This window comes from Loxodonta africana, chromosome 7 (genome assembly GCF_030014295.1).
Source record: "Loxodonta africana isolate mLoxAfr1 chromosome 7, mLoxAfr1.hap2, whole genome shotgun sequence".
Classification (NCBI taxonomy): Eukaryota; Metazoa; Chordata; class Mammalia; order Proboscidea; family Elephantidae; genus Loxodonta; species Loxodonta africana.
The window spans coordinates 37,098,263-37,125,831 of record NC_087348.1 but is presented as its reverse complement, the minus strand read 5'-3'; the positions used below and the strand labels follow the sequence as shown (position 1 = coordinate 37,125,831).

Genomic DNA, 27,569 nt, shown 5'->3' with positions numbered 1-27,569 from the left:
GTTAGCATGTGACCTTAAAGGAGTTCCATGGGGTGGAAGACTGATTTTGAGCGCGTGTCTTCGACTATTTTTTTTTTTCCAGTTTAATAATCTTACTTATTTTGGTGAAAACACACATAACAAAACATGTACCAGTTCAACAATTTTTACACGCATGGATCATTGACCGTGGTTACGTTCTTCACGTTGTGTCACTACCCTCCCCATCTCTGCCCCTGTTGATTCACTGCTGTTAACTTACACTCTCTGCCCCTTCAAGGTCTCACCTGTGGTTTAGAGCTGCTGTTGTCATTTCAGTCTCCTATAGGTAATTCTTCAATAGGGCACAAAGCTCAGGAAAGATATTCTGTATGTATTTATTTATAAATTCGTATTTAGTTTGCAGATGACTTCATGGGATAGTTTTGGCTCCAGGTTCAAAAGTTGTTTCCAGGCAGTAGATTTGGGGGTCCCTCCAGTCTCAATGTGTCCAGTAATTCTAGCTTCCAATAAGAATTTAAAGTTCTCTTCCTCCATTTTCCCCCTTTAAATCATGATCCATCTATTGAGTCCCTGATCAAAACATTCAAGAATGGTAGCCGGGCACCATCCGTTTCTTCTGGTCTCTTGGCAAGGCAATTAGAGCTGCAAACCATTTATTTCTCCAATTCCTGGATCTCCTCTTCCTCTGTTGCTCCAAACAATTAGGGACTAATTGTTGTATCTTGGATAGCCCAGTGTCTTTGACTCTTTAAGGACATTTTTCCCTTTTCCAGTGACGTCTTAACTTCCACTTTCATTACTTAGATATTAGTCTTTGTGCCATCATGTTGAGTTTCTTCATTTTAGGTCCTCTGTTGGAAACCCTGGTGGCATAGTGGTTAAGTGCTACGGCTGCTAACCAAAAATTTGGCAGTTCAAATCCACAAGACAGTCCTTGGAAACTCTATGGGGCAGTTCTACTCTGTCCTACAGGGTCGCTATGAGTCAGAGTCAACTCGGTGGCAACGGGTTTTGTTTTTAGTTTTTATAGGAGTTAGGGAGCCCTGGTGACACCAGTAGTTAAGTGTTCAGCTGCTAACCAAAAAGGTCGGCAGTTTGAATCCACCAGCTATTCCTTGGAAACCCTATGGGGCAGTTTTACTCCATCATGTAGGTTCGCTATGAGTCGGAATCAACTCAACAGCATTGGGTTTGGTTTTTCAGTAAAGGCTTTAGTGGGTGATACTGTAGAGAGAGGTTACTTGTAAAAACATGGGCTCTGGCACTTACGAATGCTCTAGTCTTGGACAAGTTACTTATCCTCTCTGCACTTCAGTTTTCTCCTATATAAAATTGGAGGCCGTATCTTCAGGGTTAATAAGGTCACAGGTGTACAGCGCTTGGCCCACGGTAGGCTCGGTGAGCAGATGTGATGTTATTATCTGCCTCATCAAAATTTAAACTGGACAAACCTTTTAATGGAGCACTGTGTGTCTGCAGAATCCCAGACACACTAAGCCTGTTTTAAATAGGCACCCAGCATTATGACGGGCTTACCTTGTTGTCCGTTATCAGGGATGAGGCCATTTCTTTCCTCTGCCCCAGATTCCGGATGTTATAAATCTCCCAGTGAGTCATCTGGTGTCTCCTGTCCCCCTCCCAGCCATCCTGCGGGGCTGCACCAGGCCTCTCTTATCTGTATGTGGAAATTTGCTCACCTGCTGATTCTATACTCAGTCCTTGCCTTCCTCTTCAAAATGACTTCTCCCAGCTAGCCTCCCCTCCAGCTATTTTTTTCTGATTCTCCATTTCTGGCAACAGTCCCTGTGTCTTGATTGAGACACTGCCCTTGTCATATCTGAGCAAGTGTCACCAAAGGCCTCAGGTGAGTCTCAGGGGACCTTTTCCTCCTCTTCCTTGGCTGCCCTCAGCTGTGCCTCAGAGGTGGCCCAGAGGGTCTGCAGGGGACAGCAGATCCTGTCTAAGCACTTCAGAGGGGCAGTGTGCAGTCAGTCCAGTGGCATCCCAGCAACAGCCTCATCCCTGGTCCCGTGGCCCTTGCAGCTCATTATTTAGGGACTTCCCAGTTCCCAGCCTGAGTGTCCCTAGAGAAGCAGCCAGAGGAGCTGGTGTCCCTGGGCAACTGAGCAGCCTCCTAAATGTTCTTTTGACACTTGTTTTTCTCTTCCAGCTGCAGAGCCGCTGCTCCGTGAGCCAAGCCTGGGTGCCAGGGCAGCCACCGTGGCAGCAGAGCGCAACCTGCGGGCAAGCCGGCGCTGACAGAGCTCGCAAAGACGTGTGTGCGTGTGTTGTGTGCGCCTGTGCAGGGGGAGTGGTGTGCTGTTTGTGTGTGCATGTGTCTGTTTACACTCTGTGACTCTGAATGCTGCCTGGGCTGGAGCAGTCCCTGCAGCACGCTTCACCTCGAGTGCTGTGCCTGCCTCCAGACACAAGGCTAGATGTCACAGCTGAGACCTGTCCCTACCAGCCAACAGCCTGGTCTGAGTGGAACATAGTGGTAGGATCTTAGCTGGGATTCTGGCTTCTGCCTCCTCAGTTCACCCTCCTCACATCAGGCCAAGGAGCAGAAAGGCAACATCTTTGGCTCTTGTCAAGAGTATGGGATTCTAGAGGCAGCCAGAGCCCTGCAAAGTTCTGCATTTTGACCCTGGAGGCTGAGCAGACTGGAGTGGATGGATGCCGTCTAGACCTAGCCACCTGGTCTGGCACCTTTCTCATCTTAAAAGCCCCTGCTCTGGTCCTCCAGACCCTTCCTCGGGTACGTGGGACTGAGCACAAGGCTGTGTACAGATGATAGCTCTGAAAAGTTCCCACCAACCAGCACATGGAAGGATACCCAATACTTGCCTGGTGGGATGTACGCAGACTGTAGGTAGCAGCCTCAGCCAGCACAGCTGCCTTTTCAGAGCTGAAAGCCCAAGGCTAGGAAGAGAATTCCAGCTCTGTACTTCCCCAGAAGCTAAGAGCCAGCCTGGAGCTTATCCAGGAGCTGGGGAGGGCAGGGGCAGACATGCCTTCTCCATGAGGAGGCCAGGTTCCTGGGGGCATAGAGCCCCAGCCCCTGTGGCCCCACTCCAAGACCACAGTGCCACCAGTGAGGACAGCTGACCCCCAGCCATGGAGGCCGTTCTAGTCTTTCTTCTGGAGCCTTCCAGGGCCTACCCCGCACTGGATATCATCCAAGCTGCCATGTCAGCTGTCCCAGTAGCTGGACTCCAAGAACCCAGGCAGATGGACTCAGGGGACTGCCAGAGGCAGTTGGCAGAGGTCAAACTAGAGATCATACCCAACACACCAACCCTTCCAGAAGCATCAGGTGGGAGGTTTGACCCAGAGGAGTCAAGCCTCGCATTACGGGAATGGCCAGTGCCGCCCACCACTCCCCTCCCACTGTCGAAGGCCTCTGTTGAGAAACACTTAATGAAAAGGACTGTGTTGTCAGCTGGAGCAAGTCTTCCTTCCACGCTGTGGCCTGCACTTGGGCCACAAAGTTCGTGTGTGTGTCTGTGTGTGCCTTTGTGTGTGCATGCGTGCGTACATACACGTGCTTGTGTAGCTGAGAGGCCGATTCCTCTTTGGGTTTTTGTCCTCACGTGTAACATTAAGCTGGCTTCTTGGCCTTCTCCTCTCTACCTCCCCTGTGACCTTTCGTAGTCTCATAGCTGTTAATGCCCTTGGCCCCTGCCCTGTCCCTCGATGTCTTCTGTCCCCAGACCAGAGCCCTGGGGTCATGCCCCTGTCTCCTGCAGTTGTCCAGCATGTTGACAGGCTTCTTCCTGAGAGGTCCTCAGTTTTCTCAGCCAGAGAGCTGCCTTTAGAGTCCAACTGTTGTATGTCACCTTTACTAGAAATATCCTGTAATCATGTGGGGAGGGTAGGGCACACATCTGGTGTGTATTCAGAGTACTGGGTTGAGGGCTTCCCTCAGTCCCAGCCAGGAGGAAAGAGAATCGGGGCTATTGCCTGAAGGGGAGTGGAGTGAGCCTGGAAGGGCTAATCTGAGACATGGAGGATGCCCAAGGGCTTAGGGCCAAAATCAGTATTTATTTAGCAGCACCTTCAAACATCAGGATGGTTTGATGGTACTGATGACTTAATGGTGGCTCTCTCCCCTAAGGCACAAGTCGGGCGGGACCACACCCCCTGCTTCTCCACCTTCCCTCGCATGCTGGCCCACCCCCAGGACAACCTTGCAGTGGGGTGGGGCAGTCCACCCCTGGAGCTGGAGGGGCGGGGTGGAGAGGGTACAGCCAGTGGCCTGGAGCTCCACCGGGGCCTCACGCCTCCCCTCTTCTAGCTCGGGCAGCACTGGGGGTGCCACAGAGTGATGCAAACCCTGATCCAAGGGCCAGCATGGGGAAGAGATGGTCGCAGGCAAAATGCACTTTATACAGAGGTTTTCTACTGCTGGGAAGGTGTGTTTCTCCCGCAGTTTGTTTGTGAACATGCACTCGTTTTATAAACATCTGATCCTGTCAAAGCAAAGCTGTGCTGTTGTCAGTTTTGTGGGAGGTTTGGGGACTGGGGTTGGTAAGGCTGAGCCTAGCTGAGACCTTAGCCAGACCATCTTGATCCTGCTGGAGGCAGAGCCTCTCGCCCCTCCTTTGTCCCAGGTGAGCAGCCCAGCAGACCAATGATAGCTCCAGAGCAGGGTGCTCAGTGTTGGGGTCATTTGGCCATAATGGTGCTGAGCAGTCCAGCGCAGGATGGGGTTCCTGAGTACTGTCCTGTGGTGACCCTACCTGTCAGCCCCTTATGCCCCCCCACCCAAGATGGTGGCAGGCCCTCTTCAGGCCCTCAGTCCATCCTTTACCTCAGTGCCACCACTTCAGCTGCAGCTGTGCAGTGAGCTGTGTGGGTAGATGGTCAAGAACTATCCATAGCTATGCCCAGAGTCTGGATGCTGGCATTCCCCCATGCCATGTGGCCAGAGAGTGGCCCCTTTCTGTGCAGTGTGCATGGGCTTTCCTGCTGGGGACACTTGCCCTGGATTGGACCACTGGGCTGGGGGCTTTGGTAGCCCCCATACCAACTCCCTGTGGGAAGGGACTTCAGGAAGGCCCAGGGATGTCACAGTCTGCCCTGCAGTGAGAAAGGGAGAAAATGGAGCAACATAACCCTGGGGCTTATCTTATTCTTGGCCTTGTTTTAAAGCTCTTGCTGTCTCCCCATCAACACCTGGGCCTGTCCTTCCCTTCTCCTGGTTTCTGTCTAATGTGGCTTTGGCTTGGCCCTGAGGCTAAGATTCCTTTGTTCTTGGGTAGAAGGTTCTGGAAGAGAGTTATCCTACACACACACACTCCTGACCTTCCCATCCTCCGTAGCTGAGACAACCACATACTTTAAGGAACAATTATTACCCATGATGGCAAGACTGCTTTCCTGGAAGGAAAAGCCAGGCAACACAGCAGCAGATGTTTAACGTGAAGACCTAGGGAAAGGGGCCTGGGCCAAGATAGTGGGAGAGGTAAAGTGGCCACCCGTCTGGGCCCCAGGGGCAAGGAGAAGAGAAGCAGCCAGGGCCTTTGGTTCTAGGTATTGGAATGTTGTTGTGGCTGTAGCTGAAAGGTTGTTTATTGCAAGGTGAGTGCTTGCAGCTCCTTTCTGGGTGCTACATTGGAAGAAAAGAGGCCAGCATGACCAGTTGGCAGTCCAGATTTGCAAATAGGATTCCTCAAGCTGTGAAACAGTTTGTCTGCCCCTTCTCCAAGGAGGGGAAGGACAGGACCTGTGTGGTTCTCTCAGTTGGCTAGAGAAGCCAGTGAGGTTTGGCCAGAAGCTCTATGACCCACCAAAGCGAGGGCCGTGGTCTTGGCCTAAGTGTCAAACAGCCTCTGCTGTGAAAGAAGCAGGGAACGTAAGGCCTGCAGGTCGAGGCTTAGCCCTCTGAGGGGAGAGAAGATCAGGAGGGAACCACAGCCCCAACCTGGCAGGGGCAGAGGTGCAGGAGGGAACAGAAACTTAACCAAAGGAATCCCAGGAAGACAACAGGTGGGAGCAGAGGGAAAGGCCCAAAGTCTTAGAGTGAGAGAAGCCAGCTATGGGGTATTTGTGGGGGCAAAAGAGAGGTGCTTTGCAGGAAATGCAATTGAGGCAGTAAATGGGAAGAGAGAGAAAGCTGGGCAAGTCCTGACATAAGGTAGGGGAAGTTGAGGGACTGAGAAGCCAAGAGGAAGGACTCAATTCACCTTTAGTAGCTGTTTGGGGCTGAAGAGAGCCTGGGGCCAGTCTTCAGGGAGGAGAGGGACAAGGTAAAGGGACAGGAATGGGGAGAGGCCTGGATCCTAGTGCAGGAGAGGGGTGTTGCCTGGATTCGGGTGACAACACATTCATATTACGTTGTATTTTCATAAACATGAGAGTGGTATTAATGTCCCCATTTCACAGATGAGAAAACCAGACCTTAGGACTGTCAAGTCACGAATGCAACGCCCCACCGCCTATTCACTGGGAATTCACGCCACGTCACTCCAAACCTTTCTGCTCTTCACCACCCTCTCTCCTTTCTCAGCGACCTTCCTTTCCTGCCTTCTTTGTCTGCTGCGGGGGAGCCAACCAGGGCCTTGGGGACTAAGGGGCCCGTCATTAGTTACCTGATGATGCCTGGGCGTTAGACCCGCCCCCAGGGAGGCTTTGTGGTGGGGGACAGGGACAGCATCAAACTTAGGGCGGAGCGAGGCCAAACCCAGAGGCCCCGAGGCGGGGGGGGGGGGGGGGGGCGCGACTTCAGCACCTCGGCGAGCGCCCCGGGGCGGGGCTCGGCGTGCCGGGGGCGGGGCAGGGGGCGGGGCGCACGAGACCCCGGCGAGGGCCCGGGGCGCGCACGGGGGCGCTCTCTCCAGTGCCGAGCGGTGCGCGGTCCGGAGCCGCGCCCCGCCCTGCGCAGGTGCGCCCGCGAGCCCGCCCAGCCGGAGCCCGGGTGGCGGCCCCCTAGCCGCGCCTACTTCGCCGCCGCCGCCGTCGCCGCCGCCGCCGCCGCCGCCACCACCACCTTCTCAGCCGCCGCCGCCTCCTCCTCTCCGCGCTCCGCCCGGATGGCCAGGGCTGGGCCCGAGAATGGCGGAGCGAGAGAGCGGCGGCCTGGGCGGGGGGACCGCGTCCCCGCCTGCCGCCTCTCCGTTCCTGGGGCTGCACATCGCGTCGCCTCCCAATTTCAGGTGAGAACCCCGAGTCTCGCGCGCCCCACCCTTCAGCCGGTACAGATCTGCCCCCCCCCCCACATACACACCGGACCCCGGGAGCGAGAGGGCGGCTTGGGCACAGGAGTCTCTTCACTGTACGGAGCCCACCCAGAGCCCCCCTCAACCTCCAGTCCAGACTGCCCCTGCATATTCATGGTGCAGCTCCCTCCGCCATTCCACATTCGAGGGTAGGAGATCCGGAGCTGGAGTTGGAGGAGGGGGCTCAGAGGCCGCCTGCGCCCCCACTTGGGGCTGCGGCTGGACCTAGGTCTGGATTGTGTGATCCCGGAGGAGGCACGTAGGCTGGAACTTTGCCTGTGCCCAATCCGAAGGCTTCTGAACCGAGATGGAAGTAGGCTGGTGTGCCCGGTGAGACCCAGTTTCTTGGGGCAGCTGACCACCTTGGTGCTGGAAGGAGGAGTCGGGGCGTCCTCCCCAGACCTGCCTGGCCAGATGGGCCCAACTCTCAGGTCTGGCTCCGCCTGGACCCTCTGTGGACTTCGGCAAGCAGTAGGCTCTAATCCTCCTCCCTCCCCGCCCTCCCTGCCACCGCCCCTCCCTCCTCCCCGGGATCCTAGGCCCAGTTCTGGGAGGGTGTTCTGGTTTGGAGGGCCAAGGAGGAGCCAGGGACATTGGGAGGCCTTTGCTGGGATAAATACCCAGACCCTGACCTGAACTCCCCCTCTCCAACCCTCCTCTCCTCTCCCCGCAGTCTGGTGTTACCCACTAGGAGGGAGATTTCAGAGAATTGAAGTGAGTGTTCTTGGGAGGAAGGATAGATGCCCCTCCCCCATAATCCTGACCTCACTTGGGAAGAAGAGGAGGGTGTAATTGCTCCAGAGCCTAGTAGAAGGGGCTTAGGCAAATCCCATTGTTTCTCCATATAATGAGCCTGTGCCTCCACCTCTCCTGGGGCCCCCAACCCAGCCGGGCCCCAGCTGGGCTCTGGCGCCAGCCCCTCTGACCAGAAGATGGCTGGCTCCCTGGCCCCCTCAGGTGGGCCAGGACCTCTGGGGATCTCTAATGGCATCATCAGGGCCAGGAACCTCCCCTGAGGCCCGGAGCTGAGCCGAGGCCCAGGGCTGAGCCAGAAAACCAGAGGGAAGGGGACCAGATGGAGAAGGCCAAGCTCTGTGGTTAGCGCCTTCAGACCAGTGGGGCCTCAGGCTGAGACTCCACCTGCCGTGGCACACATTGCCTCCATGGAAACACTGCTGGCCCAGACGGGGGCCCCTCGGCAGTGGAGGAGCATTGCACTTAGAGTCAAGGGTCTTGGTTCCAATTCTAGCACCACCAACTGTATGATTTTTGTCCTAAGTCCTAACTGCTAATATTAATCCCTGCGTAAAAACGAGACCACGGATATCGAGTCGGTGCTCAATAAGTGTCTGGAGGCATTTCTGTAGCAGCTTACTGTTCAGAGCTTTTCCCCAGTGTTGGCTCATTTAACCCTAGTGACCACCCTGTGAGTGAGTATTGGTATGCTTGTTGTAAAGATGAGCACATTAAGTTGCAGGAAGGCACAGTGACTTGCCTAAGGATCCTGAGATAGGCAGAGGTCGAGGCTGGAAGGGACCCCAGGTCTGTGTGTAGGTATCCGCTGTCCCCCAGGTCCTGCCTCTGGCCTCTGCTCCCCAGGTACCAGTGTTTTCCATCCCTGCCCTGCCCCCTGGCAGACAGATTGTTACGAAGCTGTAGTGCAAACAGCTGATGGGGTGGACGCCAGCCAGTGAGTGTGTGTCCAGCTCCGGGCCATGTGGGCCGAGGGTGGCAGCATGCAATAAGGCTGAGGCGTGGGCCTGGCCTTCCAGGACACCATGGCCTGGCTGTGAAGACAAGGTCAGCTTGTGTGAATAATAGGGGTCTGTGTCTCAGGCCCTCAAGGCCTGCCCCGCCTGCTCCAACAGCCCTTGCTGCCCTTTCCCTTGTCCCGCCTCTCACAGCCCTTGGCCCAGCTCGATTTAACCCTGTGCAGTTAGTGCTGTTGGGCCTCTTTGTTGGGGTGAGGGAGCCAACTGGGCTGAGTTTGAATCCTGGCTTGGCCTTCTTAGCTAAGTGCCCCAAGATGGGGCACTTAACCCCACCAAGCCTCTGTTTCTTCTTTGCTTCTTCATTGCTTTGACCCCTTCTCAGGGCAGCCCTAAGACTCAGTTGGGACACTACATGTTGAGCGTTTCAAGAGCAATGAAGAGCCGTATGGATGTGGGGCTGTTTTGTGTGTGTGTGTGTGTGCGTGCGTCTGGGCCCTCAGCAGCACCGTCAGCTCCCAGAAGGCATGCGGGCTCAATACCTGAATGTTACGAGTGTTGTTGTTAGCGCTGAATTGGCCCCCACGAGTCATGACAACCACATGCACATGGAACGAAATGCTGCCCGGTCCTGCACCGTCCCCACCATCCCTTGCGGATCAGACAGTTTTCATCAGCTGATTTGGAAGTAGATTTCCAGGCCTTTCTTTCAAGTCCATCTTAGTCTGGAAGTTCTGCTGAAACCTTTTCAGCATCATAGCTTCCACAGTGGAGGGGGTAAGTGTGATGTGGACCTAGGAGGATGGGGAACATTTGTTTGTTGGTGGTCGTTTTAAATAAACATGTTGGGGGCGTGTGTGTGTGATTAGAGAACTGCTCCAACCAATTACTAGTAGTTTCTCCTGTTTATGGTATCAGGTGAGGGATTTTCACTTCTTAGTTTACATACTTCTGTATTATTACTATTTTTTTTTTAATAATGAGCATGGGTCACTTTTGTAACTTACAAAATAATAAATGAAAATTTAAAATTAAAGTGATACAAGTTAACTATAAAAAATTCTCGAAAAGATTTACACAATGGATAAGTTGGAGTTGGACAGGTGGAATAAAGGGGAGGGACGGCCCATGGGGGCAGAAACAGCAGGGACAAAGGGGTATTCACGGAGAGTAAAGTCAGCAGACTGCATTGGGTGTGTGGAAGGGGAACCCTAGGCCAAGGGAAGTCCTTTTACTTATGAGGAAACAAGAGAGGGGGAGGACTTTCCTGAGAACACACAGCAAGTTAGTGGCAGAGCTGGGATAGAACTCCCTGGATGGCGTTCTTGCTAGCCCACCACACTGCCTTGGGGATGAGAGATGAGGCTGCCAAGAGCTGACACCACCACCAGGTGCTGTCAGGTCCATTCCCACTCATGCAGACCCCATGTGAGTCAGCATAGAACTGCACTCGGTAGGGCTTTCAGTGGCTGATTTTTTGGAAGTAGATTGCCAGGCCTTTCTCCCAAGGTGCCTCTGGGTACATTTGAACTGCCAGCCTTTCAATTAGTAGCTGAATGCTCAGCTGCGTCACCAGGGACCTCCTTATTGGTACTTGGTCGTTCTTGTTCTCTCCAAAAATATTTGTACTTTGCCAGGCTCACTGGGGAGGCACTCTAGAGGCACAGACATGGGCTCTGGCCATCACACAGGTGACGGTGTAGAGGGGAAACAGACAGACAGACAAGACTTTACCAGACAAGCTGGTGGGTGCCATGATGACGCAGGTCAGGTCATGTTGAGTGTTTCAAGAGAAGGTTCAGAGGGTCCCCAGAGAAAGGGAGATCTCTGCTCAGGCTTGGTGGGAGCCTGAGCATTGTGTGAAAGGGGTGGGGGTATGAAAAGGGGAGAGCAGCCTATGTGAAGAGTCCAGGGAAAGCAGGTGGGGGCAGGGTGTGTCTGACGCCCAGCCTGGTGGGTGTGTGGCCAGCCAGGTGAGTGGGAACCTGTAGGCCTTGTTAGGACCCTGGCCTTTTCACCAACAAGCAACGGGAGCCAGCAAGGGTTTAGGCAGGGAACAGCAGCATCAGATTGATATTTGGGGACAATCACTCTGGCTGCTGGGTAGAGAATGGATGAGGAGGCTGGGAGGCCAGCTGGGAGACTGGTCATTCTCAGGGGAGAAAGAGGACCGGGGAGAAGATGTGAGGAAGATTCAGGAGGTGAGTTGACCCACGTGGTGAGAAATCGGGCATAAGGGATGGAGGAGAGGCAGGAGTCCGGGATAATGCCGGAGCCCCTTCGAGAGTGGGGGTAGGGATGGCCTAGGGGAGATGAGAGATTTGGTGGACCAGGATATGAAGGCATTTGGGGGCCTGCCGAATTTGAGGTTGGTGATCCTTGGGTGACCCAGTTGTAGGATTTCACTCATTTCTCTGATGCCAGAGCCTTAATGTTGGTCTTGGATTCCTGGGAATGGGCCACAACCCACAACTTGGGGCCTCAATGGGTCCTACAAACTGGGTCACTGCCAGCATTCCCACCTAGGGGTTCTCACCCACCCTAGGACACCATCTCTGTCCCTTGGCTCTGCTCTTCTTTTTCAGGGCTTGAAACTTTACTTGTTGAAAACATACGCAGTCACACACCATTTCAACAATTTCTACATGTACAACTCAGTGACATTAATTACATTCAAGTTGTGCAAACATTCTCACTATCCTTCTCTGAATTTTTCTACCACCCTTGACTTAGACTCACTGCCCCCTAAGCTTCTTATCTAATCTTTCAATATCTTAAAGATAATTCTTTAAAAGAGCACAATGGTCAACGTAGACATACTATATTAAGATAAACTATTTTTTGGTTCAATGAAACCTTCAGGAATAGTTTCAGTTTCAAGTTTAAAGATTATCTCAGAGCCATAGCTTTGGGGGTTCATCCAGCCTTAATGGCTCCAAAACGTCTGGCTTCTAAGGCGAATTTCAAATTCTGTCCTGCATTCTTCCCCCTTTTGGTCAGGATTCTTCTATAGAATCTTTGATCAAAACAATCAGTAATGATAGCCAGGCACCATCCGATTCTTCTGGTTTCATGGCAAAGGACCTTAGCCCTCCTCTTATCTTCATTCATACACTATGTTGGAGCATTTACTACATCCCAGGCCTTGTTCTAGGCACTGGAGATACAAGTGCTGGACACATAGCTCCCACTCGTGGGGTTGCCAGTGCCTCAGTCAACCAGTATTTCCTTTAATAACCATTTATTTAGCAACTTCTGTGTGCAGGGTCTTGGACTTGGTGCATGGATTGGAGCAAGGGTGGGGAGTCAGTGCCAAGCAGAATATGATGGCCCCTGCCCTGGGGAAACTGACAGCTCCAAGAGAGGGCAGGCCACCCAGAGCCAGGACTAGAAGTGGGGCGCTCAGCTGGTGTGACCTAGTGTAGAACGTTTGCCATGGAGAAAAGATCTCCACGGATTCCTCCACATCTCACAGCCACATGTCCACGAGATTTTCCTGTGGGTGATTCATCATGGTGAAACCATAGGGGCATATATTCTGCCTTTTTGCTCATTATATTAGTTGCCAGTTTCCACATTAATACACAGACTTTATAATGTTCATTCCAAAAAACTGCCCAGTGTTCCATCACCGGATGGTCCCAGTTTAACCAAACCCCCTGGCTTTGGGCAGTGTTTGCTGTTGTGAGGAATAAACATCTTTGTTTAATAGTTTTTCCACATGTGGGATTGTTTCCTCCTGGTAGTTTCCCAAAGCTGCGTCACTGGGTCCCAGAGTTCTTGCTACATATGGGCATCAAGGTATTTAACCATGAAACACACATTATAACCCCAGGTGGGGGTTGTCCTTTGGACTCAGTTTATTGGGTTGGATTCTGTTTTTCACTGGAGATCTCCCCAGTGTGGACATGGTAGGGAAGATAATTCCAGACCAAAGCAAGACGCCCAGCCTTACTCTAGGGTCCACCCAGAGCTGGGGGGGTCGGGATGGAGAGAGGGTCCTGAGAATGAACCTGGGCCTGGCTTGCTTCCCTCCCCCACCATTTCAGCCAGTGCCATCATCCCAGGAGGCCTGGACATCCTACCCCAGACTCTCTGGTGTAGGCGGGGACTCTCTAAGTCAAAAGGGGGACTGACTTAGAGCTTTTCAAGGGGAAACTCCAGAAAGACCCTGTGACACCCGTGTTTCATTCAACAACATTCTTAAGTTCCTGTTCTGCAGCACACATGTTGCCGTTGATCAGGGTGTATTCACTGCCTCCAAGGGTAGGCTGGTTGGCCTCCTCAGGAAGGTCAGAGAAGACTTTGTACAGGAGATTGGAGAGTGAGAGGTGGGGGACGATACAGGCTGGAGGGGAGGGAGGAATGGGTTTACAGGGCCTTCAGGCCACTAGTGAGAATTTTGGCTTGTTTCCCTAAAGCCTTGGATTGGTGCACATGGTTAACACACTAACCAAAAGGTTGGAGGCTCGAGTCCACCCTGAGGCACCTCAGAAGAAAGGCCCACTGAAACCTTAGGAACAAAGTTCTATTCTAGCATCACACATGGGGTCACCATGAGTCAAAATCAACTTAGTGACCATTGGTGGTTCCCTAAGGCCAGGAGAAGCTGTTGAAGCCTCGTGAGCTGGGGAGGAGTGACAGGGCCAGATTTGCATTTCAGACGTTAGTTTTGGCCAGACATTGGTTTTGGCTGCCTGGTGGAAAACGGCCTGCAAGGGAGCCAGAGGGAAATGGGGAACCCAGCCAGAGCTCAGCAGCTGAGCAACAGGTGTCCTGGCTCCCAGCTCTGTGCTGAGCATGGAGAGGGCCACAGAGACACAGGCTGAGCCCCTGGACCACAGGTGTCCCCTGTCATGAGGGGCTGGGTGATACCCTGGCTGGGACCCAAGGTCACTCAGCTGGCATCCAGGACCAGGCAGGCACAAGAATGGCCTTTAGTGCAGATTTGGCCTTGCTCAGCTAAACCCCAGCACATTACCACTTAACTTTTACTTTGTATACACTTCTAACTCAGCCCACTGCTGAGTTAAAGTCGTGCATCAGAAAGGTGGAACCAGGACAACAGGGAACATGACAACGCAAGGCAAGGAACAAGGCCATGAAGTAGACAGAATGTGAAAGGCATTGTTTGTTCAGGACCATTTAGGAAGGCTCAGCCCAGGGTGAGGGTCGTGGAGGACAGAATGTTCAGAAAGTTGTGAGGAGCCCAGCTGGCCAAGGAAAGGGCCGGGCATGGAAGGAGGAGGAGGTAAGGTTAAGGCAGGAAGAAAGGGCTTTGGGTGTAAAGATAAACTCCGAAGGTCAGAGAGGTCTCCTGAGACCACACTCATGACAGCATCACCAAATGTTAATTGGGAAGAGACCTTGGAGACCTTCTAACCCAGACGGCCAGCAGGTTTGGATTGATTGCTGTGGTGCCTCGCGTGTGAGGGACCAGATGGATCCCAGGCCTCCAGCCTCCAAGCTGGACATTGTGGCCATGCTCCCATACTGCCTCTCTTGAGAAGCACCCAACAAGTAAGATTAGGACCCTAACTTAGCCTGCCTCAGGGAAGCCAGGCCTCCAGGGTAGGCTTTCTGACCTTCAGCTCAGTGCTCTTTCCACCCCTGCCCAGTTAACTCAGGTCCTGCAAAGGCAAAGGACCTGACACACCTGTCCCTGCCCCACCCCACACCTGCCATCCAAGCAAGTGGGAATAGTGGGTGATGCCAAGGATGTAGAGATGAGCTAGAAGCCTCCAGCCCAAGGCCACAGCAGACCCTGAGGCTCTGCCCCTGACACTGGAGTTTGAGAGGAGGGGGTGCTCAGGATGTCCTTTGACAAACATCTGGCAGGCATGTGCTGAGTGCCTATTGAATGCGAGATGGCCTTGCCAGCTCTGCCCTCCAGGAGCACACAGTCCAGTTGGGAGAGGGGAGGGGGGAAGCAGGGTGTGTACTGAGTGCCTGCTGGGTACAGGATGGGGGATGTCTCCATCTGCCTTTGATGATGCCTGGGGAGGAAAGCGGGGGCAGAGAGGGGAGCGGTATGGGGTGTTTCTGACCAAGGCCAGCTTCTGTCTGCTCCACCATGCTGTCTTATATCCAGGAAGATGGTGACACACCTCAAGAGAGGTGATGGCAGGAGAACAGTGACTGTCGTTGCCAGGGGGCTGTAAGGACTTAGAGGAGGCAGCCCCTGGGGGCCAGGAGGGCTCCCTGGAGGAACAGAGCAAGCCAGGTTGAGAGCCTGCCATCGCTCCATCCCAAGCACTAAACTCGGCACGGGGGAAGCGGGGTAAGGCACTGCATCAGCCCTGAGGCGCCTGATCAGTAAAGGGCCAGTTACATAGGGAGCTGGGACCTGGAATACCAGGCCAAGGAGCCTGCCGCCACCAGGGAGCCCTGGAAGATTTGTGGGGGAAAGGGAGACAGAAAACGGTGATATTTCAGGCAGCTTTGCCTGACAGTGGCCAGTGTAGTGATGCAGGCATGGGGAGACTGAGTCAGGCCAGTGGGGTGGTCTGGGAGGGTGGAGGCGGGGAAGAAGCAGAAATGTGGGACAACTTGAAGCAAGATTGCCTATGGGACAGAGAAGGGAGAAGACACAGATGTGCTCAGGAGTCACTGGCAAAGTGTGGGGCATCTGAGGGGAGGGTCAGACGTGCAGGGGTCCCCCTTTCACCACCTTGGGGTCCATCCAGGCAGCCATCATTCACGGGGTCCTTCGGGGCCGCGACCCCCCCTAGCTAGCTTGGTCGACCTGGAGTCCACGAAGAGGAAGCAGGATGACGGGGCGGCGGCCGAGAGGTGGGAAGAAAGAAAGAAAGAAAAAGAAGGAATGGGGGGAGGGAGAAAAAACCAAAAAAATCCACCGCCGCCCCGTCGCCGTGCCCGGTCGACCCTGGTTCCGCGGCTGTGGGGCCCGAGGGTCCGAGGCCGGCGGGACGCGTGTGGATTGAACACTTACTTAGTGCTGGGCACCCAGGGTCTTGTCGCAGGGCTAGAGATGCCATCCTGTCCTGCCTGGCCAGACTGAGTCAGGGCTCCTGTGGCTTTGGGGTCGGGCCTTCCTCCCCGTGTCCCTGGGAACCACCAGCTTGGCTGCAGGTCGTAAGAGGCCTTAAACAGCCCCGTCCCTGCCCAAACCCCTCTGTGCAGGCCCCTCACCTTCCAGCGTCTGTTTCTCTCACTCCACAGGAAACACTGACAGTAAGCTTCCCTCACTAACAGGAAGCTCATTACCACCCAGCAGCCCTTCCACCCCTGCTCCTAGGGCTCCAAACACTGGCCTGTGCTTGGCCCTGCCTGGAGAGCCCCCTGCGCCCTTAGGCCCTTCCTGGGTCCTGAAGGATTGAGCCCCGGGGTGGGGGTGAGGGTTGTCCTGTTCCAGGTGGGCCCTAGCGGCCCCAGATCCACCCCAGTCACACCATCTGGACTAGGCTGGGCCTGCAGATGCTGCCCTGCTAAGGTGTGGGGGCTGAGCTGTGGCAGCGTGGATGGGGTGCCCGTGCATGGGGTGTTCCAGAAGCCCCCCCTTGCTCCCCACCAGGCACCTTGAGTGTGGCGCTGGCCCTTTAAAGCAGATCAGGGGCTGGCTTTTGGGAGAAAACATCCCAGATTTCTGCCATCTTCCTACCAGCCTGGGCTGGCCGGGAAGGGGGGCCACCCCAGCCCCCGACAGGGGCATTGGAAGGGCAGGTGGAGCCGGTGGCATCGATTGCAGTAACCTGATCCCGCGGGGGAGGCAGCACCAACAGCGGCAGCGCAACGGGCCGGGGGAGGGAGCCGCCTGCAGCTGAGGGCTGGGCTGGCAGAGCTGGGGCTGGGGCCCGGGTCGCAGCGCGGCCGCCTCTCCCTGCCCATCTATTTTTAATGAGCTCCCCAGGCTTCTGCAGCGGGCAGGACACTGAGAGGCAGGCCCAGGCGGTGGAGGACAGAAGCGCCAGCCCTGCCCTGGGCTCCAGCCCCCCCCACCCTCCTGGGCATGAGAGGGCGGCCCTGGGGCCCTGCAGCCCCCCGGCCGGGCAGGGCTCTCCATGCAGCTGGTGCTGAAGATGGATTCAAGCCCAGACAATGACAGCTGGTTGGAGGACCAGTGGGAACGCTGGTACGGGGTATGGGCCGGGTGGGGGAGGCTGGGGGCAGCTTAGGCAAGCACTGGGTCTCTGCTCCGTCTGATCCTGACAAGAGACAGGGTGTGCGGACCTCCTAGGCTCCCCCGGGGACTGGGCTACCACCTCTCCTCCATGACCTTGGACTAATGAATCTCCCTTGCTCTGTGCCTCGATCTCGTGGTCTCACTGGGGGAAAGGCTCAGACATTCTCCTAGGCTTCCCAAACATCCCACCCTCACCAAACCAGGCGGAATGGCCAGGACCAGGGGTGAGCAGGGGCAGGGGGCAGGCAGACACCTCAGTGGCTGACATAGCCCTGCACTCTCGGGTGAGGGCACGGGGCTGGCCTGGTGGCGGGGGGGGGGGGGTGGGGTCCATTGTAGCCAGTTGGGGTTCTGTTGAAGTGGTCTGGCCTGTCTCCTGAGGAAGTTGTATTGTCCCCAATGCGGAGCCTTCCCTGAACCCCATCTGTGCAGTCTCCTGTTTAGGGTCTGAACACTGGGTAAGGAGGAGATTTTGTGGTTGAAGAGATAAGACCAAGCTGCAACTACCCACCTTGACGCACCAGATTCCCCTTCACTTGTTCCCAGGGCTCAAGAGGTGGGGTCTTCCTGGGCTGGTGGGCCTGGATCACTCCTCTGAGGCCGGGGAGGGACCTTAGGCCTTGTTGCTGCAGGGATTGCACATGGAGCCCCCTAACTCCTGGCATCCCTTGGAGTCTTCCACTCAGCTCTCTGCCTTCCATGGGTGAGCTGGCCTTGGCACCTGCCTTGACCCTGCCTGGGAGGCATTTTGCTGGCAGAACTGAGGCTAAGACCAGCTGGGCCTTCCAGGCGTTGCCTTCTGGTTGGCACCAAGATGGACACCTCCCAACCAGGAGGAGCTAAAGGAACCTGGAGCCTCCCCTTCCACTGCCACCCAAGGGACTGCCTTTTGGCACCAGCTGAGAACTTTGCCTGCTTGTTAGCAGCCCCCTGCATTGGTACAGTTCTGTCCTCTGGGGGCTGTGATCTTCCCTCAAGAGGCTGCGCCTTGGGAAACGTCAGTGAACTCATCAGTCCCTCTTGGGTGTAACTTTGGCTTCCCATCCTTCCTAGGCTCACCCATGACATCAGCCTGGAGGAATTTGAGGATGAAGACCTCTCAGAGATCACCGATGAGTGTGGCATCAGCCTGCAGTGCAAAGACACCCTGTCCTTACGGGTAAGGGCAGGCTCCCAGGAGCCCCCAAGTCGGGGATGGGGGCAGGATCCTTGGGAACGGTAGTGAGGACCTCCTTCTGTGTTCAAGGGGCTTTTCAGGGTCTGCACAGTACCCTCGTTAAATGAAATAGCATGCAGGAAATATCTAATACAATGCTTGGCATACCTTGGATGGTCAGTCAGAATTTTTTTTTGCTAAGATTAAGGCAGGAGGTAGCCCCTTCAGCTGCCCACAAGAAGGGAGAGGGCAGAAGGTCTTGGGGTCTAGGGCAGTAGAAATCCTGGGCAGAGTTAGGGGAAGGCTCACAACTACCCTAACTTCTTTGGGGAGTGGCCCTGGCAGAGGGCCTGAAACAGCAGGGTGGAGTCTGATGGGATCTGCAGTGCTCTGGGGCAGGAAAGATGAGCCAAGGCAGCCCTGGCTGTTGTGGCTGCTGGCTGCTGTGCACCAGACCACACCACACAACCTTCCAGACCCTCTCTGGCTACCTTGTCCTAAAGTCTCCCACTGGGAAGTTAACATCGCTGCTGCTTTTGACCCCTTGGTTTTGTCACAGAGCAGATGGTTCTCTTCTGTCCTGAAGGAGGTTTCTCAGCAGCTGGGGAGCCTGGGTCAGATGGGATCCCCACTCTGTCTTTCCAGAACAGGAAGAAGGGACTGGCTAGCTAGGAAATGGAAGGCAAAGCTCAGAGTTAGCTGTTAGCCACCAGGAGGGTGGTAGCTAAAGTAGGTATGGTATTAAGAATGTGGTTAGCAAAGGCAGAGGAGCCCTGGTGGTGCAGTGGTTAAGTGCTTGGCTGCTAACCAATATGTCAGCAGTTTGGACCCACTGGCCGCTCTGTGGGAGAAAGATGTGGCATTCTGCTTCCATAGGGTCACTATGAGTTGGAATCTACCCGACTGCAACGGGTTTAGTTTTGGTTTGTTTTTAGCAAAGGCAGATCTACAGTATGAGTTGGGGAGGGGTTCCTGTATCTATGTTGACTTCCTGCTGCCTCCAGAGATCTTATAAGATCTGCCAGGCAAGAGGAAACTGAGGGGTGCATAGCCCCCTAGTACCTCTTATCCCAACCCTCCACTCCTGGCCAGTCCAGGAAGGGATGGAGGCAGGGGCCACTTATTCTGGACTCTAAGGTCATACACCTGCTCTGAACTCCCACAGCACCACCCCCAGCCCCCAACAGGCACAAGCAGAACCTGGGAGAGGACAGCCCCCACGACCAACCAGGGCTCTGGGGCAGCACTAGCTAGGGGTGTAATCAAACCCTGTGGGCCCTTAGACAAGCGCAACACCTCTCTGGGAAGCTAGGAGGCAGTTGTATTATCCCGAACTAACTGGTGAGGAAATGGAAGGATCAGGGGATCTGTCCGAGGTGCCAGGGCGTTGGAGGCAGAGCTCTGAACTATCAAGGCAGGGGTAGGCTGAGAAAAAAATTCCAGGGGAGAGTGGGGAGTGCACTGACTGTTCCAGGTGCTCCCCACTCCTGCCCTTCCCTCTCACATCCCCCTTCGGGCAACTCTCAGGTCCTTCCGGTCTGCGCTGCGGCCTGCCCGCAATTCCTCGCCTGGCGGAGACTCAATTTCCTTCAAATACTAACCCCTCAGCCCCAGCTCCAGCCCCTGCGGGGCCAGAACTCCTTAGCGACCCCTGCGTCCCTATAGCAACAGCGGTGACCTCACTCTGGGCTCGGCTTACAACCCGGGTGAGGTCACCGCCCGTTGCCAAGGGAACGGGAGGGTGTAAAGAATCAGGAAGGGGGGAACCGTGGGGAGGGGAGGGGAGAGGTGTGGACTGTCACAGGCATCAACAGAAGTGGGGTAGGAGGGGCGGAGTCGGCCTCGCGAGGCCTCGCGGACGGGCGAAAGGGAGCGACTGTTTCTCCCAGGGCTTTGCTCCCCTCCCTCTTCTCCCCCCTTCGGGGCCGCGGAATGGACTCTCCCAGGCGGCGGGGGACGGGGGACGGGGGGCGAGGGGCGGTGCGCGGCGTTCTGGCCCCTTCCCCGGCGGCCCCGCCCCCTGACACCCCTCGGTCCGCGCCGCGCAGCCCCCGCGCGCCGGGCTGCTGTCTGGGGGTGGCGGCGGCGGCGGCGGCGGCGCGGGGAGCCGGCTGCAGGCGGAGATGCTGCAGATGGACCTGATCGACGCGGCGGGGGACACTCCCGGCGCCGAGGACGACGAGGAGGAGGACGAGGAGGAGCGCGCGGCGCGGCGGCTGAGCGCGGGGCCGCCGGAGGCTGAGCCTGGCCAGGAGTCTGCGCCCCGCAGCCAAGTCCAGGGTCCGGGGAGCGGGGACACGTACCGACCCAAGAGGCCCACCACGCTCAACCTCTTCCCGCAGGTGCCGCGGTCTCAGGTGAGGCGCGAGTGGCGTGGGGCGGGTCAGAGGGGGCGGTATCCCGAGATGGGCTGGGAAGGTGTTGGGGGGGGGGCGCTGAGCGCCTCCAGGGGCTCAGGTCTGGCCCTCGGATTGGGGGACGAAGAGGGCACTGCTGGTGTGGCGCGGGGAGGGTCCCTCGGCCTGGAGAGAGGCATGGAGAGAGGCTTCAGTAGCTAGCTCCTGGGCAGGTGGGCTCTGCGGGGCAGGTAGGATCCAGGGGTCCAGCTGGCTAATTTTGGAGCCTTGAGGAGGAACGGAAGGAGTAAAGGGTTGACGGGCACGGTGGAAGGGTTAGGGTAGGAAAGAAGTAGGGGATTCAGATAGTGGGATGGTTTGGAGCTTGGGACCTGAGGCTGTGAGAGTTTCTCCTCTAGGGTGTGGGGTTCCTGGTAAAGGTGGGGCAGAAGCAGGGCCTGGAGAATAGGGCATCTGAAATGGTTAGGGCCAAAGAAGGTCATGAGAAATTGGGGAGAGTTGGGAAGCTCAGGGGGAAGTGGCTGGGAGTCCCCAGAAGGCCTGGAAGAGAAATGGGGATAGAACCGCTTGGTGGAGTTGGGGGCCTAGGGCCCCTGGGCTGGGTGGCTGGATGCCAAGGAGGGCTGAGGAGGGTGGGGAGAGCTGGCTGTGGCCCTTTGTCTTCTAGGCCCAGTCAGGAGAGGTAGAGAGGGGGAGTCCAGGGAGGTGGGGCTGTTGGTGGATGGTACAGGGGCTGCAGGCAAGGGGGTTGATCCCTTTCCCAGGATCCTCTGGAATAGATTTTGGCAGCCAGACTTATGAATGTGAGGGCATGTGGGAGCTGTTAAGGGTGTTCCCCAGGGAGGGGGCCTGAGTTATGTGTAGGGAGCCCTGTATACAGGCACTGTGGCTGGGGGCGGGGGGCGTGCCAGGGGAGTTAGAAGGTGGGATGGGCAGCCCAGGAGATCCAGGAAGGAGAGCTACGGACAACTGTGCCTGTCACTCCTCAGTCCTGTGCTACTGGCCAGGGTGGGGGTGGGGAGGGGGTATGTTAAGCATTTGGGTGATTCTTCTCAGTGTCTCTGTCCAGCGGCTGGGGAGACCCTTCCTCATGCTTTTGTCAGGCTCAGCCAAAGTGCCCCTGCCCCTTCCCTAGGCCTGGCCTCCTAAGTGCCAGGGCAGGGGTCACCCTGTCTCTGACTTGGGTTGGAATTAAGCATCTTACATGTAAACCCTCAACATCTGGGACTGGCGGTCTGGCTATGTCCCCAGAGAAGCCCAGCGTCTCCCCCTGCTCCTTTCCCCGTGCACCACCACACACATAGGCCGTCTCTACCTTTGTGAGGCTGATATAAGCATCTCCTTGAGGTTGGCTGACTTCCCTAAATCAGGAAGGAGGGAACCTTCAACCCTAGAGCCCTGACTGAGAGGGCTACTCTTCCTGCTTGCTTCAGAGCAGGGTTAGGGAGTGAGGGCTGTGACAAGTTAGGGGGGCAACGGACTGCCCAGGGATGGCCTGAGGGGGCAGGACCAGGGCCTCGCTGTGCCCGGCACTGTTGACCGCTTCTGCCACAAGGGCCCTTTGTCCCTGGCACAGGACACGCTGAATAATAACTCTCTGGGCAAGAAGCACAGTTGGCAGGATCGGGTGTCTCGGTCATCCTCACCCCTGAAGACGGGTAAGTCAGGCCCCTTCCCCTTACCTTTATTTCACCCTGCCCTGACTCAGTCCCAGCCTCAGAGTGCAAACCCAGCAGTCCCCAATCTACCGAATAGAGGTCACCCACCTAGCCCGCAGCCCTGAGCAAGCCCCTCTGGGGGCAGAGGTCAGCTGTAGCATGACATGTGCATGAGTGAGTTGACTGGCCCCAGAGCCTGCCAACAGCCCATTGCCAGGGGCGGCTTTGTCTAGGTTTCTGGTGTCGAGATGCTGAGTGGAGAGAGCAGGTAGCCTGGGAGTCAGGGGTGTGGGCACCTGTCTCCAGCCCTGACCTGCCCGTCTCCAGGGGAGCAGACGCCACCACATGAACACATCTGCCTGAGCGATGAGCTGCCCCCCCAGAGCAGCCCTGCTCCCACCAAGGATCGAGGCACCTCCACTGACAGTCCTTGCCGCCGCAGTACTGCCACCCAGATGGCGCCTCCAGGTGGCCCCCCTGCCGCCCCATCTGGTGGCCGGGGCCACTCGCATCGAGACCGTATCCACTACCAAGCAGACGTGCGGCTAGAAGCCACCGAGGAGATCTACCTGACACCAGTGCAGAGGCCCCCAGACCCTGTGGAGCCCACCTCCGCCTTCCTGCCGCCGGCTGAGAGCCGCATGTCGGTCAGCTCTGACCCAGACCCTGCCGCCTACACCTCAGCTGCTGGGCGGCCGCACCCCTCCATCAGCGAAGAAGACGAGGGCTTCGACTGCCTGTCGTCCCCAGAGCGGGCTGAGCCGCCAGCCGGAGCATGGCGGGGGAGCCTAGGGGAGCCACCACCGCCTCCGCGGGCTTCACTGAGCTCGGACACCAGCGCCCTGTCCTATGACTCGGTCAAGTACACGCTGGTGGTGGATGAGCACGCCCAGCTAGAGCTGGTGAGCCTGCGGCCGTGCTTCGGAGACTACAGCGACGAGAGTGACTCGGCCACTGTCTACGACAACTGTGCCTCCGCCTCCTCACCCTATGAGTCGGCCATTGGGGAGGAGTACGAGGAGGCCCCCCAGCCCCGGCCCTCCGCCTGCCTCTCTGAGGACTCCACGCCTGATGAACCGGATGTCCACTTTTCCAAGAAGTTCCTCAACGTCTTCATGAGCGGCCGCTCTCGCTCCTCCAGTGAGTGGGCAAGAGGGAAGCCGCTGGGGGCATGGGTGGGGAGAGCCAGAGTGAGGGCCTCAGGCCCCATCAATTCAGGTCATTAGGACTGAGGACTTTCTACCTACCCCCCAAACTTGGCCAGAGCTGGGACCACCCCCTCCAGCTCCATCTCCTCACCTACAGGTGCAGAGTCCTTTGGACTGTTCTCCTGCATCATCAATGGGGAGGAGCAGGAACAGACCCATCGGGCCATATTCAGGTAGGAGCACACAGGGCCACTCCCCTCATGGCCTGTGCCATCATCACCTCCTGACCATCCATCGCCTCCTCAGCCCTGGGCATGCAGTGAACACCCTCTAGGAACTGAGTCAGGCTGGTGACAGTGCAGTGTGGCCTGTGCCATGGTCAGTGTGGGAGCCCAGGACTGGCCCGGGGCAGGGTGCCTGACCACTCCCAAGCCCCCACCCCGACCGGACCCTCAGGCCCCCACATGGAGTGCTTGCTTCCTCGTGACCCCCTGGCCCACAGCTCTGTCGGTGGCTCTGTTCACTTCTTCTCTTTGCTCCTGAGCTCCTTGATGGCAGGAGGTGGGTTTGATAGGCTCTGGTCCCCCCCAGGAGCTAGCGCTGTGTCAGGCACACAGTGGAAGCTTTGGCAGTGTTTATTGAACTGACGCTGCCACCGCGGCTCCCTGCCTCCAGGGCAGGCGGAGGGAGGAGGGTCTGGCTGGAGAGGCCCTGCTGAGGGGATTCTTCACGTACCCGGTTGGGGACAGATTTGTGCCTCGACACGAAGATGAACTCGAGCTGGAAGTGGACGACCCGCTGCTGGTGGAGCTGCAGGCCGAGGACTACTGGTACGAGGCCTACAACATGCGCACAGGGGCCCGGGGCGTCTTTCCTGCCTACTACGCCATCGAGGTCATCAAGGAGCCTGAACATATGGCAGGTAGCGCCTCTTTCCCCTGCTGCTGCCTCCAGCCCCCTCGTCGGCCGTGCCCCTACAGGGGCCAAGCAGAGGTGATTCCGCCCATTTCATAGTTGAGGAAAGTGAGGCCCAGCAAAGCAGTGACATCTGTGGGTTGTGGCACCCCTTGCTGGCTCTGTCACTCTACACTCTTCACCCTCCTCTGCTGGGCTGCTCCCCGTTGCCACGGGTTTGGCCACACCTGACTTCACGCTCGCTTTGCAGCCGTGGCCAAAAGCAGTGACTGGGTGGACCAGTTCCGGGTGAAGTTCCTGGGCTCAGTCCAGGTCCCCTATCACAAGGGCAATGACGTCCTCTGTGCCGCTATGCAAAAGGTACCTGGATCCTCCTCTCTGCCCTTCCTAGTGTGTTGCCCACCCCCAGCCCAATCCCCATCCTCCCATCAGAGGCAGTAAAGACCTCTCAGGTCCCAAGCCCAGGAGCCGGGGCCTCTGGCAGAGGGACAGACGGTACCTGATGTGTCCTCTGCCCCATCGCCCACAGATTGCAACCGCCCGCCGGCTCACCGTGCACTTTAACCCACCCTCCAGCTGCGTCCTAGAGATCAGCGTGCGGGGCGTGAAGATAGGAGTCAAGGCTGACGACTCCCAGGAGGCCAAGGTGACTGCCCCTGCCCTGGCCCAGCCCTGGCTTACCTACCAGATGTGCCATGAAGAGGTATCCATCTTCTCCCAGCCTGCACCCCTGCACCCCTGCAGGCTGGGAGAGCACCTCTTGCTTCTCTTCTCCCTCCTGTAGGGGAATAAATGTAGCCACTTTTTCCAGTTAAAAAACATCTCTTTCTGTGGATACCATCCAAAGAACAACAAGTAAGTGGGGGTGGAAGCGGGGTAGAGGTGTTAGAGGGTGGTCTGGAACCGTTACACATAGGCCGGAGGCCCGAGCGGGCCTGGCGTGAGCCCTTGCCTTGCCCACAGATAGACTGCTGTGCTCCCACAGGTACTTTGGGTTCATCACCAAGCACCCCGCTGACCACCGGTTCGCCTGCCACGTCTTTGTGTCTGAGGAGTCCACCAAAGCCCTGGCGGAGTCTGTGGGGTATGTGTGCATGTGTCCTGCCAGGTCCCGGCCCCAGAGTGTCTTCTTCACGCTCAGCCCCATCCCTCAGTCCCCCCGACCACCCTGGAGGGAGGGCTGGGTGGTCTTGAAGAGTAGTTTCCTAAATTAGGGGCTGGACCTTCTTTCAAATGAAATTCTTGCTCAGGAAACCCGATTCATAGACAACAGAGCTGAGCGGCGCCGGCCAGGGGAGCCAGAGGCCCACCAAAGGCCCCCAAGGCTGCAGTTGGAGAACTCTGGGTAAAGAGCCTCTGCCTCCTCTCAGCAGTGGCCCCCGGTCACCCATGTGTCTTGTCTGCCTGCCTTCTAGGAGAGCATTCCAGCAGTTCTACAAGCAGTTTGTGGAGTACACCTGCCCCACAGAAGATATCTACCTGGAGTAGCAGCGCTGCCTGCCTCTACACGCCCAGGCCAGTGCCAGGACAGCTGGCTGCTGACGGGAGGTGGCCCTGCTCAGGAGGGGCACCCCACCACCACCAGAGGATGGGGGGTGGGGGCGGCTGGCTGAGGGTGGGGGCGGGCGGGGTTGGGGAGAGGCGAACACAGTTTATTGTAATATATGGGATTAGATTCATCTGTGGAGGACAGAGCAGGCTGCCCAGGGTTGGCAGGAGACAGGCTGGGGGTGTTGGGCCAGTGGCTGTGAAAGATACCCACCCATTGTTGAAGCAGAGGGTTCTGCCCCATCCTGTGCCTCACCCCCCTGCCTGGGCCCCTTGGCTGTTGGCTCCTGCCTTGACCATGCCCATGCCACCTGCGAGTGCCCACCCTACCCCCTGCCCCCGACCCCAACCGAGGAGCCCTGAGCTCAGGCCAAGGCCAGCCACCTCCTGAGGACTTTCCAGCAAGGAAATGGCGCCAGGTGGAGGTGAGGCCCCTGTTCTCAGCTCTGTCACTCATGTGGCCTCAGGATGTCTCCCACCTCTAATTTTGCCAGCATGCTGGCCCCTGGCAGGCTTAGGACCGCAACGGGGCAGGAGAAGAGACTGCAGCAGGGCCCAGGCCTGGCAGGAGAAGGAGGTGCTTGACTGGCCTGGCCTCCTGGCTGCTTCAACCGTAGCCTCATCTTGGCTCTGTCACCCTGGCCACGATTATTAAAGTGCCATTTCCTGTCTGGACCACAGTGGGTGTATCTCCATGGACCCCTCCCACGCCTAGCCCGCACTCCCAGGAAAGCCCAAGCCTTAGCTGTGCAGAATAGCTTTATAAGGGGCTCCCGTCACAGGTGTGCGTCGTAGTAATACTCAGCCATGTCCGGCCCGTCTCGCTTGCGCTGCTGGGCTCGGGAGAGGAGGGGCCGCGGCCCTCGTGGCCAGGGGTGCTTGGGTCGGACCCCATAGTCTAAAGGGAGAGAAGACAGTTTGGGAGTGAGAATCTGGGTTTGAAGCGGGCTGAAGTCGCCCTTTAACAGGTGCTGTTTTGGGATGAGAAGACCCTGAAGGCTGGAGCTGTGCCCTCCCCCAGGGATGGGAGGAGACAAAAGGGAAGGGGCAAGAGACAATACCATCAACCAGGCCGGAAAGGGGCTCCGAGAGTTCCAGGGGGGCTGAAAAGTCCTCAGGAACAGATCCCTGAGGCCTGTGGGAGATGTTGGGGTACTCAGCTCTGTCCCCAAAGACAAGGCAGGCTCCTCAAGCTGCCACCACTACCACCTCCCTGTGAAGAGAGGAGTGCCCAGGGTGGGGGGACTCTGCAAGACCCCTGACACATGGGATAAACGGGGCCAGCCTTTCCTCCAGGGAGGGAGGGCAGCACAGCAGAGCCCCCCAGCTCAGCTCAAAGGCCCTTGGGACCCTGTGGAGCCCAGCACTCCTCCACCAGGCATTACCTCAGAGGCTGGGGGTGAAGAAGTGCGGCTGCCAGGACAAGGTACAGGAGGAACAGGCTCAGCCCAGCCCTGGGGTACAGAGTCCCCAGCATGGCGAGAACCATCTCCTACAAGGTCCCTGGTCCCAGCTTCTGCCTGCCCCACCCCCAGCAGTAGGATGGAACCTACTGCCCAGACTCTCAGGGCCACCTCACAAAGGGCATTAGTTCCAGGGCTCAGTGTCAGCAACAGCTCTGGGGTTAGGCCAGAAAACTCCACACTGATGCTGTAGGCCAGCAGGTGCCAAACCACACACCCTGCTTGAGTGTCATTGCCCAAGGACCGAGAGCACAGACCTTGGAGCAGGAC

At 57.0% G+C, this 27,569-nt stretch overlaps 3 protein-coding genes across 3 annotated transcripts in view; 2 read left to right on the top strand and 1 right to left on the bottom strand.

Moving 5' to 3' along the window:
* The window catches only part of CRY2 (cryptochrome circadian regulator 2), a 42,804-nt gene extending 36,172 nt beyond the window's left edge, over positions 1–6,632 (top strand). The window contains exon 12 of the mRNA XM_003412109.4: positions 2,153–6,632. The gene's annotated coding sequence lies outside the window, so the exon portion shown is untranslated. The remainder of the gene's footprint in view (positions 1–2,152) is intronic.
* Positions 6,633–7,019: 387 nt separating this feature from the next.
* On the top strand, positions 7,020–25,895 carry MAPK8IP1 (mitogen-activated protein kinase 8 interacting protein 1). Its single transcript, XM_064288239.1, has 12 exons — positions 7,020–7,139; positions 18,108–18,213; positions 20,259–20,567; positions 22,144–22,225; positions 22,553–23,365; positions 23,531–23,606; positions 24,123–24,295; positions 24,539–24,648; positions 24,818–24,934; positions 25,073–25,143; positions 25,274–25,372; positions 25,704–25,895. Exons 1-12 carry the CDS (start codon positions 7,039–7,041, stop codon positions 25,774–25,776), a joined length of 2,130 nt encoding a protein of 709 aa, XP_064144309.1. The 5' UTR covers positions 7,020–7,038; the 3' UTR covers positions 25,777–25,895.
* Positions 25,896–25,903: 8 nt separating this feature from the next.
* FREY1 (Frey regulator of sperm-oocyte fusion 1) lies at positions 25,904–27,332 on the bottom strand. The gene is made up of 3 exons (XM_003412263.3): positions 27,222–27,332; positions 26,898–26,971; positions 25,904–26,734 (listed from the first exon to the last, which is right to left on the bottom strand). The coding sequence occupies exons 1-3, from the start codon at positions 27,323–27,325 to the stop codon at positions 26,613–26,615; spliced, it is 300 nt and encodes a 99-aa protein (XP_003412311.1). The 5' UTR covers positions 27,326–27,332; the 3' UTR covers positions 25,904–26,612.
* Between the last annotated feature and the right edge of the window lie 237 nt (positions 27,333–27,569).

Coding starts and splice junctions, on each gene's coding strand:
- MAPK8IP1 (XM_064288239.1), top strand. CDS start 7,039: ATGGCGGAGCGAGAGAGCGGCGGCCTGGGCGGGGGGACCGCGTCCCCG. Junction 23,366..23,530: donor CGGCCGCTCTCGCTCCTCCA/GTGAGTGGGCAA, acceptor CCTCACCTACAG/GTGCAGAGTCCTTTGGACTG. Junction 23,607..24,122: donor ACCCATCGGGCCATATTCAG/GTAGGAGCACAC, acceptor GGTTGGGGACAG/ATTTGTGCCTCGACACGAAG.
- FREY1 (XM_003412263.3), bottom strand. CDS start 27,325: ATGGTTCTCGCCATGCTGGGGACTCTGTACCCCAGGGCTGGGCTGAGC. Junction 26,972..27,221: donor CTTCACCCCCAGCCTCTGAG/GTAATGCCTGGT, acceptor CATCTCCCACAG/GCCTCAGGGATCTGTTCCTG. Junction 26,735..26,897: donor CCTTTCCGGCCTGGTTGATG/GTATTGTCTCTT, acceptor CTCTCCCTTTAG/ACTATGGGGTCCGACCCAAG.